The following is a 12,843-nucleotide window of genomic DNA, read 5'->3' as shown; positions in this document are numbered from 1 at the left end:
CCCTGGACAACAGTAAAAGCAGAAATAATTAGTGATTTTGTTTGAGCTTAGTAGTCTGAGAACGCAAAATTTACCCCCCCCCCCCATAAAGTCACTTTTTGCAGGGTTAAAGACGTGCCATTTGACCACTGATCCCAGCATGCACTGCTTCAGCCATGCATTGGTTGTCAATCATGACATAGGACCACAGTCCTGGTTGTTCTGTGCCACGTGGGATCTATTCAGGCCATTACTAAACATCATCGAGAGTGAGGCTGTCCAGTAATAACATGTGAACGTGGCTTGTACTATTCTCAATAAAAGTCTTCCCGGCTGGCTGTACATGATTGGCATAGCAGTAGATGCAGGAGTGACTGTTCTCACATTATTTTTTTCATTATTAGAAAACGCCCCGTCTTGCCGATCCTGGCAAGACTGGCTTTGTCACAGCACTTTGTAATGGCTGCCATACCTTGTGTGGAGAGGTGGCATCCATCACATGGGGATTAAGGTATGTTTTAAATAGACATTTCAGGTTTGTTATTTTGTTTATTTATTTTTTTACCTTTATAATTTCGTTGCACTGCAAATTTGACCTGTAACTAATGAGGAGTCCTTGGTTACTAATTACTAATGCACATTGAGTCAGGGTAGGTGTTTGTAGTCTTTGTTCTTCTCATGTACAAGCATTTGGAAATGCTCTTCTAACAAACAGCCAAAATATATTTTTGTCACAAATCTTCTTTTGCAGCTTGTCCAGCGTGATTATTACTTGCGTATAAATATATCAAACATAGCCAAGTTTCATAAGACTGCATTTCCATTCCAACGTGTTACATCTTTAGAAGAGGCCATTGTATAAGAGAATATGCCACTACAAGCGTCTGACACTGCAGCTGCTGTGGTCACGTGCTCCCAGAAATGTGAACTAAAGTAACTTCTGTCTCTGTGAAGAGGTTGGGTTATCAGACTTGTTCAAAATAATACCTCTCTTGACTTGTCCAGACAGGCAACCATCCAAACCAATTATTATATGGAGGCCTATTGAAAAATGACAGCATTGTTTATCAACATACATTCATGAGTAAAATGCAAGCTGTGGGTAATTGAGACCTTAACTGGATTTACATCAAAATCTCTTATGTCTAGCAAGACCATTGACGACTTTGGTAATTATTCATTTATTAAAGAATTGTGGAAGGAATTGACAAGGGAATTGCTTATTTTAGGTGAAAAATCTCCAACTCATCCATTTATAAAAATGTACTTTTTGACCTGACATTTCCAGTTTCTCTTTCCTATTCTCTACAATTCCACGTTTAATAAGCCAATGACGCTTACCTTGCTGTGTCAGCTCTCGACGTTGGCTGGGAGTGTCCACTGATGGCTCTTGGCCAATGGATAATGTTTAAAGCTGGTATGAGCAGGTAAGTTAATGTGGATGTATTAACTTCCATTTTTACTGACTAGAAGGACAACGACATTCAATGCAACGATATTCGTAAACAGTTTGACAGGTTAAAGGCAGACGACTCCTGGCACCATAACCTACCTTTTCTAGTGTGCAAGAGATTCCCTTTAAATACATTATATTGTATTTAACTAAATATCCCAATATTTTTTTACAAATGTTCCAAAATAATAAATACGTCTAAATTACTGCTTATATAACTATAACAAGCCTATTCATGTTTTGCTCTCTCTAATCTAATCTGACACATGTACAGTTGCTATTTTAGCAAAACGTCCATTCTTGGCTGTAGCTGAAACAGTTGTAATCTGTGCCATGTCAGCAAGTTGCTAACATGAATAAAAGCAGAAGTTCACATTGAAACTTAACTTTCTCCTCCTTTAAAGCAAACGTTTATCTTATGTGTATATGTTCTTGTGTATACTAGTCTGAAAGGGCAGGCTTGTAAGATGTAATTAAAAATCCATAATTTATTAATCCATCCTTTGATTAAATGACGTTTACATTTTTATGCTAGTATTTTTAATTGCACAAATATTTTTGTATTGAATCCGTTTTTATTGAGATCAGCATGAGGAACGGTTCCTCATGCTGATCTCAATAAAAGCGGATTCAATACGGTGTGCCCACGCACGGGTTGCAATGGATGGCTGACAAGTAACATAGAATACAGAATCGGTATATCAGTAGCATTTTAGCATGTGCCTTCACAGAGGCTTATTATATATGATCTCTGATATTGTTGAGATCAGCTTTTTTTTTAATGGGTTTCCCACTCAGGGGAATGTTTATATTTTTAGTACTTATTTTGAGGTTCAGTTACAGCTCGTTTTTTTGTCATATTCACGTTGAAGGATAGGTTCGTTGTCAATGTCGTAGGTCAGGGCGTGTGTCAGTGTTTTCTTGAGGTGTTGAGTGGTGTATCTGACTGTTGTTCTTGTGTGTTTTTTCTGGCAGGAGATTGGATTTACTTGGTATGGGTGATTGTTGTGTCTCAGGTTTTGCTGGGTCGCCTGTGGATTATCCTCTGTCTTTTGTTAGTGTGTGGGGCGTGTGCGTGGGGTTGGGTCTATGGGGTTGGTCGGTCTGACCTGTCAGGGTTGTCCTGCGGCATCTCATGGTCTACGTTTGCTGGCAGGGGTGAGTGGGTTTCAAGTGTTAGAGGTGAGTGAGTTAGAAGAAGGAGGGAGGAGAAGAAAACCAAGAGAGAGAGAGAAAAAAAAGGGGGGGTGAGGGAGCAGGGTTCTGTTAGGGTGTTTTCCCCGGCCATCTTCCCAGTCTGCTGCCCCCTGCCGGTGCGGCCCACGGGAGTACCCCTGTTCTGCTCTCAGGCTGTTTAGCTGGTAGCCAGACAAAAATATTTTTGTTTTACTGAAAACCTTAACTTGGTTTTTGATAACGAGGCACTGTTTGGTCAGTCTTTGTGTCTGGCAAGTTGTCATATGACAAATTACTGATCTAGCTGCACGCTCAGCACCAATGATATACACCTATATAGATTGTGGACAAATATAAATGCTAAAAGAAGTTTATGCAAGGTAAACTTAAATATAATAAAGTATTTTTTTTTCATATCACAGAACAAATGGACAAACAATAATTGAATACAAGTTGCAACAATTTTTTAAAAAATTTGGTTATATAGATAATGCATTAAATGTACATGGCAGGCACAATAACAGCTACGGGTACATTATGATGCCAAAGAGCTGCTCCCTGCTTCCTCTCAGCAGCCAGGACAGTTCCATTAGCTTTTCAGATCCAAGCCCTGCACTTAGCAGGCTTAGCTCAGACAGAGTGTTTACAGCTCTCCTGCAATCGAGATGGGAAGTAGCGCACAGCGGACCCCATGTAAAAAAGTCTTAGTTAAGGTGAAATGTTCCTTTAAAGTGCATTAGAATGAGGATTTTGTGTTTTAGTACCACATCTTCTGCAAAAGCGAGATTTGAAGAAGTTTGAATATACCTCTTAAGTATATTTTTTTAAGTTTCAACAATTTTTCCAAAAATAAGGCGGATTTACTTACAATATGCGATCATACATTGCATAAGCCTGCCACAATGTGCTCTATTTTTGGATATCTTAATAAATGTTCGAAATGTTAAACTGCATATTTGCCCATGTCTGGAGTTTGACACAATAAAATCAACCTTTTATTGGAATATTATATGAATATGGGCAAGCACCAAAGAGCATGCCAGATAGGCTCTGTGTGTGTGTGTGTGTTCAGATTTATCTTACTTTGAAGTGATACTATGGTCACCAGAACAACTACAGCTTATTGTAGTTGTTTTGGTGAGTATAGTTCATCCTTGCAGCCTTTTTGCTATAAACACTGCAGTGTTTACATTGCCCCCTAGAGACACCTCCAGTGGCCACTCCTCAGTGTCGCCACCATCTGCATGGAGACCCTGAACTTTCCTTGTAGAGATGCATTGATTCAATGCATCTCTATGAGGAGGTGCGGAATGGCCAAGCCGGAGTTTTCCCCCACCCTGCTTCCACTTCCTTGTCAATCTCAGCCAATAGGGAAAGCATTTGATTGGCTGAAATTGTCAGTCAAGGAGGTGGATCGAGTGAGCACAGCACCACCTGTGTGGTGCTGGAAATGTCTTATTACCTTTTAAGGGCGGAAAGGGGGGGGGGGGGGAGGGGGAGAGGGAGAGGTCGAGTCACCTAAATGGTGGTTTTAGCACTAGGACCAACTACCCTAGGCACAGTACACATATCAAAACAAAATTAGTTTAGGCCTTGTGAATCTATAACTGGTATCATTGTGATGACAGCACCATCTAGTGCTCATTGTAAGGATTATAAATAATTGTAATAGTGGAGATATTGGGATATTATGCACTATTTGTGTTGATTTTTTTCTTTTCTTTTGTGCAGTGTCCCTCGAATCCCATGGGCCTTTGCAATGACAGAGATGTGTGGAGTGGTCCTTTGCTATATCTGGCTGCTTGTGCTGTTGCTTCATAAATACAGGTATTAGATGGAAATGTAACCTCAAAATCATTAATGAACTGTTATTTTGCTTCTTCCCAAAATAAATCAATAATGAAAGAAAAAACTCTAAAGTTAGAGCTGAACTCTGTGACAATTTGTGAAGAACATTGGGTGGGTGAAGGGATACAATAAAAAAGTATATTGATAACTTTAGTATTTCTGTAAAACTGCTTCATGTTCCTTTTATCCAAGAAATATTAAAAAAAATATCTGCATGGCGTTTATTAGCTTAGTGTGTAATAGCCACATTAGCAATATAATGAGGGAGAAGCTTAGCCATGGGTGGCATTGATAATGGGAGGGCCTGCCTACCCTTTGACATTCTGTCTGGCTGGCCCCAAGCCTTCAGGACCATATAGTGAGCAATGCTGTAGTACTTTCTACATGGTCGTAGTGTCAGCTGCACAGCGAGAGCCCATTTAATGATGCACTCACACTGTGCTTCACTGGGACAATCCCCTGGTGTTCCCTGATTCAGGACACAAGGGAACTAAATCAGGACCTTTCCACCAAAACCAGGACAATCCTCTTCCATGTCTCTTCGATAGCTGCCCGAGTGGACGGACTGATGGGAGGACATATGTTGCCGGGAGGGGGCGTGCCGCCATTGGCTTTCTGTGGCATGCTGTATTTGCTGATGAAATATGTCAAAAACGCACAGAGTTGACATTAGCCAGCCCAGAACTCTTGCTCAATGCTGGCTAATGATACACAAATGATGCTCCAGCAGTAGAGGGGTTAAACTTTATATGTAAAGCATTTTATAGCAAATCGCTGTACATACAGACTCAAGGCACCATGACCACTTTAAATCAGTACAGTTTTCATGATCCTTGGAGTAACCCATCAGTAATGCCAAATGTGATCTGTTATATTAATTTCAATATGTGCACATTTTAACTTTGCTTTTTTTGGTTTTGTTTTGACCAAGGTCCATTCTGTTGCGTCGGCTCTGTAGTCTGATGGGAACAGTTTTTCTCCTGAGATGTATCACTATGTTTGTAACATCACTTTCTGTCCCGGGTGAACATCTTCAGTGTTCCGGAAAGGTAACCTTGTATTTTATTTAACATTTTCCCATTAATCCCAAGTTACTCAAAATTCCAATTCCATAAACCAAAAACTTAGTAAATTGGTTCCTACCACCTTAGGGTCCATTCACTAAACAATGAATGTTAATGAATTAAAAGTAGGGATCGATCGATTATCGGTCTGGCCGATATTTATCGGCAGATATTCAGTATTTTCAGCAATATCATTATCGGCTAATAAAGATACAGATAATGCAGACCAGGGCCACCATCAGGGTCCTGGGGGGCCCAGCACACTCTTACTTATCTAGAAGCTCCCTTCAGCTCCCCTGTCTTACTCTCGCGAGTCCCGCGGCTGCCAGAGTATTGCCACGGGTTACCATGGCAACTCTCCGAGCAGCACGCAGGCAGCGAGAGTTAGAGGGGAGCTGCTGGGAAGGTAGTTAAGACTGTTGCTGGGCCCCCAGGGAATGCCATATCCCCGCTCCCTGACTAGGTAAGAAGCAGGGTGGGGGGGACTAAAACAAAATGTAAAAAAATTGAATATACCTGCACAAATGCTCACTGCACAAACACACACTACACAAACACACACACTCTGCATTCATTATATATACACACTACACAAACATACTGCATTCACTATACACACTACACAAACACACACTCATCATTCATTATATACACACTACACAAACACACTGCATTCACTATACACACACTGCATTTACTATACACACACTACACAAACACACACTTTGCATTCATTATATACACACTACACAAACACACACTGCATCCACTATACACACACTACACAAACTCTGCATTCACTATACACACACTAAACAAACACACACACTCTGCAGTCATTATATACACACTGCACAAACACTCACTGCATTCACTATACACCGCACTACACAAACACACACACTGCATCCACTACACAAACACACACACTGCATTCACTACACATACACATACACATATTCTTGAAAACATACAAAATTCTTACTGGCATGTATATTTTGTGCATTTACCTTAATTAAAAAAAAAAAAAGATTTGCAAATAAATAAATAATAAACATGTTCAGGTAACAGTAGATTTTTGTAGAAATAGTTTTATTTTTAAAAAATGATAAATGTACAGAATATCGGTATCGGTAAGTTGTCGGTTATCGGCCTGAAATTTCACTGATTATTGGTATTGTCTCTAAAAAAATCAGTATCGGTCGATCCCTAATTGAAAGCTTAGTGGAAAAGTCAGACCAAAATAGCTGATTTGGAGAAATTCTCAAATTCAGCTTTAGTCAAGGCATGGCTATGTTCATCTCAAGTTGTCCGTTAGATTTTTATTTGACCAGAATTCACTATTTAGTGAATACAACCATACATTTTCCTGGATGCTGTAACTGAATTCACTTGAATATTTTGAAATAAGATGTTTATAAATTAGTTTATTCATACTTTTGGTAGAAATTTAAAGGATAAGAGTAATTTCCGATTTACTGGTTAAGAGACATTAAGTAACAGAAGTTCCTGCCCTTTAATCAGAGATTATGGAGGATGTATGTGTTTTCTCTGAGTAAGCTAGAGTAGTTGCATGTACTAAACAAGCCAGCACTGGGACAACTGCTGCAAATGGAAAGGGCTGTTGCTAAGGAAAACTTTGTATTCAATCATGTATATACAACAAATCCCATTACATTATACACAAGCTCACACTGACAGGCTTATTCAGTAAACTGGGAATTGCTGAGAATTCAGAGTGAATTTAAAATTTAAGGCCAAAATAACTGAACCTGAATCTAACTTTCTCCTATTGTTCCCTCTTCTCTTTCGGAATCTTCGTTTCTGGTCTAGTTCTCTTTAAAACATAAGACAAAGTAGGATCTGTTTTGTTTTATGTATTTTTCCTACGCCTGACAAGTGTGACAAAATGGTGGAGCTTTAAGGCTTTGCATGCCAAGCCTACAATAGAAGTAGATCAGAAATGAAGAAAAGAAGAACAGATTCTGAAAGAGGAAGAGAAGAGGAAATAATAAGAGAGAGGCAAGTTTGAGAGCCACTTTAAAGTGTTACTGATGGCATCATAACCATCACAGCCCGTTTCCTAGTGAAGGAACAAGCCATTATTTAGTGCATTACCCTCTTACTTGTGTCCCCGGTGGGTGCTGTGGCTCCTTCCTTCGCTGGTAATGCACATCTGGCTTCTGCGGAGCTAGCGCCACCCGCGGCCACAGAGAAGGTTAAACTCTGTATGTGCAGCATTTCAAAACAAACGGCTGTACATACAGACTCCAATAACCCTTTATATTCACTTTGAATTCCTCTCAATTCTCGCATTAGTAAATAACCCTGCATTAATACAAAACATGTAAGTGTACCCATTGTATCAAAATCCAAAATAATTAGACTTTTATTTTGGTGTCTCTGTAATGTCTGTTTAACTATTGGGGTTATGCACTAAACTCGTGAATTAAATCTGAATGACAAAACTGAGGCAAAAATAGTCAAATTGTGACTATGGCTGAGTTGAAGATTTTTTTTCTAGATCAGCTATTATTTCCCCAGTTTTTAATTCAGATTTAATTAAATTCAAAGGTTAGCGAATAAACTTCATTAACTCTGTCATCAGCTACTATTTAATGAACAATTAGTCTGTTGTACTTGATTCTCTGACATAACATTTATTTATTTTATTTTTTGCAATTGTGTTTCTTTTAGCTATATGATAACATGTGGGCCAAGCTTCAGCGAGCTTTTGCCATCTGGAGTGGATTTGGGATGACCCTAACTGGAGTGCACACCTGTGGAGATTACATGTTTAGCGGCCATACTGTGGTCCTGACGATGCTGAACTTCTTTGTCACAGAATGTAAGCATGCCATACAATTAAACTTTATTTGTTTGTCACATGAGATTAAGTTTTGATTGTTCTTTATCCTAATGTTGATGGTCAGAGATCCATCAGTTGTCTTTAAAGATTGTATTGTATATAGCAATGGATATATTTTTTGATTGATTCTTAGTCCCTCAAAGGGTTGCTACAACCCGTAGAAGTTGTCATGGTGGCAGTAATCTGTATGTGCAGTGTTTCTGCTTGCACAGATGCTGCACATTCAGATAGATTTATGTGCAAAAATGACACACAGCATGCTGTAGGTCCTAGCAGCTACTAAGATAGAAGGAGATCAGAATCCCAATTTAAAAAAATACTGTGGCTAGGGTTGCATTAACAAAATAATTTAACTCGTAAATGGCAGACAATTGAGCAGTGAGACTGAGTGGGCATGAGCTATACACCAGAACCACTAAATCAATCCAAGTTTTGTTTGGTGTTCTATTAAGATCTGTTTTGCTGGTGAGAACGTTGAACTAGCTTGTAAATAATACATACACTATATAAACAAAAGTATTGGGACACACCTTAATTATTGAATTCAGGTGTTTCTGTCAGACCCATTGCCAAAGCTGTATAAAATCAAGCACCTTTCCATGCAGTCAGCATTTACAAACATTTGTGAAACAAATGGGTCGTTCTTAAAAAGCTCCGTAAATTCAAGCATGATACTATGATAGGATGCCAGCTTTGCAATAAGTCAGTTCATGAAATTTCTTCCCTGCTAGATATTCCACTGTCAACTGTAAGTGGCATTATTTGAAAGTGGAAGCTTTTAGGAACATCAGCCACGAAGTGGAAGACCAAGAAAAGTCACAGAGCGGGGTGACTGGCGTTTGAGGCACATGTTGCTTAAAAGTCGTCAACGCTCTGCTGATTCCATAGATGAAGAGTTCCTTGCTTCCACCGGCATTAATAGTTTAAAATTGTGGCGCGATCCCAGTCCGGTAAGCTTTTGAGAAAGGCGCATCAGCAGCGCCGAAACGCGCGTTGAGCTTTTACCGCGACCACATGGTCTATATTTAAGTTCAGGCAGTCTAGGTATCCTGTTTGCTTTAGTTCTTAGTAGGAGAGTTGGTTAGTTGGTTTTTAGGACTTAGGGACCTAGGATCTTGGCTAATATGCAGTACCTTCTATCGCTACCCTAGCTTACTTAGCACTTATGCTCATATCTGAGAAATTAAACTTACTAGGGAATTTTTTGCCATTCTATTATGAACAAGTGTCTCTTTGGGGTATAGGGACTGCGAATTGGGAGGATTCCATTCTAATCCCTATCCAGTCTCTTTCTCTTTCCGTAAGCAAATAAGTTTGGAGGGCAATAGAGCGCCGGTTGTCACCTTTTATGAGCGGTATAACAGCAGGGAGGGGGCCACAAATCTCTGTGTGCGTATCTGTGTTGGTCTGTGAGTGTGTGTGTCTATGTAAGTGCAAATACCTTGCAGTACATCATCAAATATGGTTATTATTTTTTGGAGAGCTTTGGTGTGCCTTGGCTGAGAAAAAAGGTTGAGGAGCACTGATATAGTGTATGTTTGCCCAAACCCGGACAAAGTGAGATTTGGGAATATGACATTTAATAGCTACTTGGTTTTCAACAAGGAACTTGACCCAGCTCTGGTATTGCATCTAGTGGACTCTGATAAGTGTGTACAGTGCTTAGTCCTTAAGTAATGAAATCTCGCAGTTTACACTTGCACTTACACAGTGCCACTGAAGTCTCCATTGTAATAAAAGGTCTTAAAGGGACACACCATTCCTCTAAAGCTCTACAGCTTCCTAAAAAGGAATGATTAGTGATTAGCTGGGGTTAACTTAATTTATAAAAATGCAGGTTTCAAGAAAATATGGCATAGCTTACACCTCCTGGCTACACCTCCTGACTGACAACCAGGAAGGTTTCCTTCTCACTCACTTTGAGCGGGTGTTAAAAGTCACAGAGAGACCTTACCATGCAGAATCATTCTGTTTGTGGAACATAGTGATTACCACACAGTAGGTTCCCAGTATTTCTCTGAGATAATTTAATCATGGGAGGATTGAGCTGTGGCAAGACGAGTATTACCACTTTAAAAAAGGTAAGCCTAACTTTTGTTTTTGTAATATAGAATGGGTAAGTCGCATAATATAAAATAAAATACATTTATTTTTAATGATGTTTCTTCCTTTAAAATTAAGGGGTATTTTAGTTATTTGGCCTATGTTTTGTCAAAATATCACTATTTACTCTACAGCTCTATCATGGATATAAGAATAAGACCCATTTTTGTTTCTTCTATTATTATTATTATTATTGCCAACAGATTCCGTAGCGCTTTACAATATTATGAGAGGGGGGATTTAACTATAAAAAGGACAATTACAAGAAAACTTACAGGAATGATAGGTTGAAGAGGACCCTGTTCAAACAAGCTTACAGTCTATAGGAGATGGGGTGTAAAATACAATAGGACAGGAATTTACAATCAAATAAGGTGGGATTGAAGCAGAGCTGAAGGAGAGAGTAGAGTGCTGCCCTTTAGGAGAGAGCAAGAGACAGGTGTGTGAGGTAGAGGTTAGTCTGGGAGGCCATATGCTTTACTAAAGAGATGGGTTTTAAGGCACTTCTTAAACGAATGAAGACTAGGCGAGAGTCTGGCGGTAGGCAGGCTATTCCAAAGGAAAGGAGCAGCCCGCGAGAAGTCCTGCAAGCGTGAGTTGGCGGTACGGGTGCGAGCAGCGAACAGGAGAAGGTCACGGGCAGAGCGGAGAGACTAAGAAGGGGCATACCTATGGATCTGTGAAGAGATATAAGAGGGCCTAGAATTGTTCAGTGCTTCTTTAGGTATGGCTTAGCACTTTGAATTGACTCTTATAGGATACAGGAAGCCAATGTAAGGCCTGACAGAGAAGTGATGTGTGAGAGGACCGACTAGAGAGGAAAGTCTGGCGGCAGTACTTATATACTAGTGTATAGTATGCACGTTTTTTTGCTGGTCCCCAACTGTTGTAGACAGGTTTTTATCATATTCAGCAAATGACCGGGCTTTAATATTCTGTCTGTTTTTTTATTTTTTATTTATTTTAGACACCCCAAGAAGCTGGAACTTTCTGCACACCTTGTCCTGGGTCCTGAACTTGTTTGGCATTTTTTTCATCCTGGCTGCACACGAACATTACTCCATCGATGTCTTTATTGCCTTTTACATCACTACAAGACTGTTCCTGTATTACCACACACTGGCCAACACTCGGGCTTACCAGCACAGCCGGCGTGCACGCATTTGGTTTCCCATGTTCTCGTTCTTCGAATGCAATGTAAAAGGGCCTGTTCCTAATGAATATTGTTGGCCATTTTCCCGTCCAGCTTTCATGAAGAATATATTCAGCTAAACTAATCCTTCACCCCCTTTAAAACAAACAAAAATCACCAAGAAGGAATAGAGAATAAAGAAGCTGAGTTACCACATATCTCACTTCTGCTATCCGTTTGTGCTTGTTGTGGGTGCAGGTACTAAGAAGCATGGAGTACCCACATTGGCTGAACAACATCTGTTGTGTATCTTGGTATGAAGCTTGAATACTATTGTAGGCACTTGTTGGAAAGACCGATTGTAATGCCGTCGTATAATTCTCCTTAAAGCGCCAGTCTCTGCAGAGTATTTTTCTTAATTTCTATTCTTAAAATGAGAAAAAAAAATTGAACTCTCAGTATGAGTAAAATGTTCATTTAAATTATGTGCAAAAAAATAACGGTATTATGCATACAGGTTTAGGCAGAACGTGTTCCAGTCTTTATGCCTTAATTTATAAAACAAAAGAGCAAATGAGTAAGATTAACAGATATTTATTTATATTTTTTTTCATTTATATTTTCAGATTGTTTAGCGTCATTAATCACATAAAAACTTTAACACCCACATTTGACTTGGGACTTGCAGTGTAATCATTAGATGATATTGTAGGCGGATGTGCTCTAGAGAATAGTTTTAGTCCAAGGAGCTAGGATTATCCCGAGCTGAGTTATTGAGGTTTCCATAAACATCTGTGTAACCAAAATGTGTTGTGTGCAATGGCTCAAAGATGGCTGTCGTAGTTAAATCAAGTGTAATAAAAGAAACAACTGGTGGTGTTCCAGTACATAGAGGTAATCACTTAAAATGATCAAGCAACCAACTTTACAATTATTGGACCAGTTGAGAGTGTCTGACACATACATAAACAAGCAGGTGAAAATAGGATGCTGATAGAGAGAAATTAGACGGTTCCTTTTGGTGTGAAGCAAAGCCTTTTTTCTTTCCGACATCGGATAATGTTGATTTAACTCTAGCTTCCACAGACAGACATGTCTTTGCTCTACTTAAAACCTTGCAAGTCCCTGGCTCTCTTATCTGCTCTACTATAAACAATCACCAAATTGTTTTACTATAGTTATGTAACACGGCTGCTATATTAAAAGTATTTAGAGAGAA

At 39.4% G+C, this 12,843-nt stretch overlaps 1 protein-coding gene across 2 annotated transcripts in view; it reads left to right on the top strand.

Moving 5' to 3' along the window:
- SAMD8 (sterile alpha motif domain containing 8) overlaps positions 1 to 12,843 on the top strand; it is a 61,635-nt gene extending 48,792 nt beyond the window's left edge. For both annotated transcript variants that reach the window (XM_063435360.1, XM_063435359.1), the window contains 4 exons: positions 4,340 to 4,435; positions 5,388 to 5,505; positions 8,218 to 8,368; positions 11,460 to 12,843. In XM_063435360.1, the coding sequence (XP_063291430.1) occupies positions 4,340 to 4,435; positions 5,388 to 5,505; positions 8,218 to 8,368; positions 11,460 to 11,764 (670 nt within the window). In that variant the 3' untranslated portion in view covers positions 11,765 to 12,843. The remainder of the gene's footprint in view (positions 1 to 4,339; positions 4,436 to 5,387; positions 5,506 to 8,217; positions 8,369 to 11,459) is intronic.

The sequence above is a fragment of the Pelobates fuscus genome, chromosome 10 (assembly GCF_036172605.1).
Source record: "Pelobates fuscus isolate aPelFus1 chromosome 10, aPelFus1.pri, whole genome shotgun sequence".
Lineage (NCBI taxonomy): Eukaryota > Metazoa > Chordata > Amphibia > Anura > Pelobatidae > Pelobates > Pelobates fuscus.
This window is presented reverse-complemented; position numbering and strand designations above follow the sequence as displayed.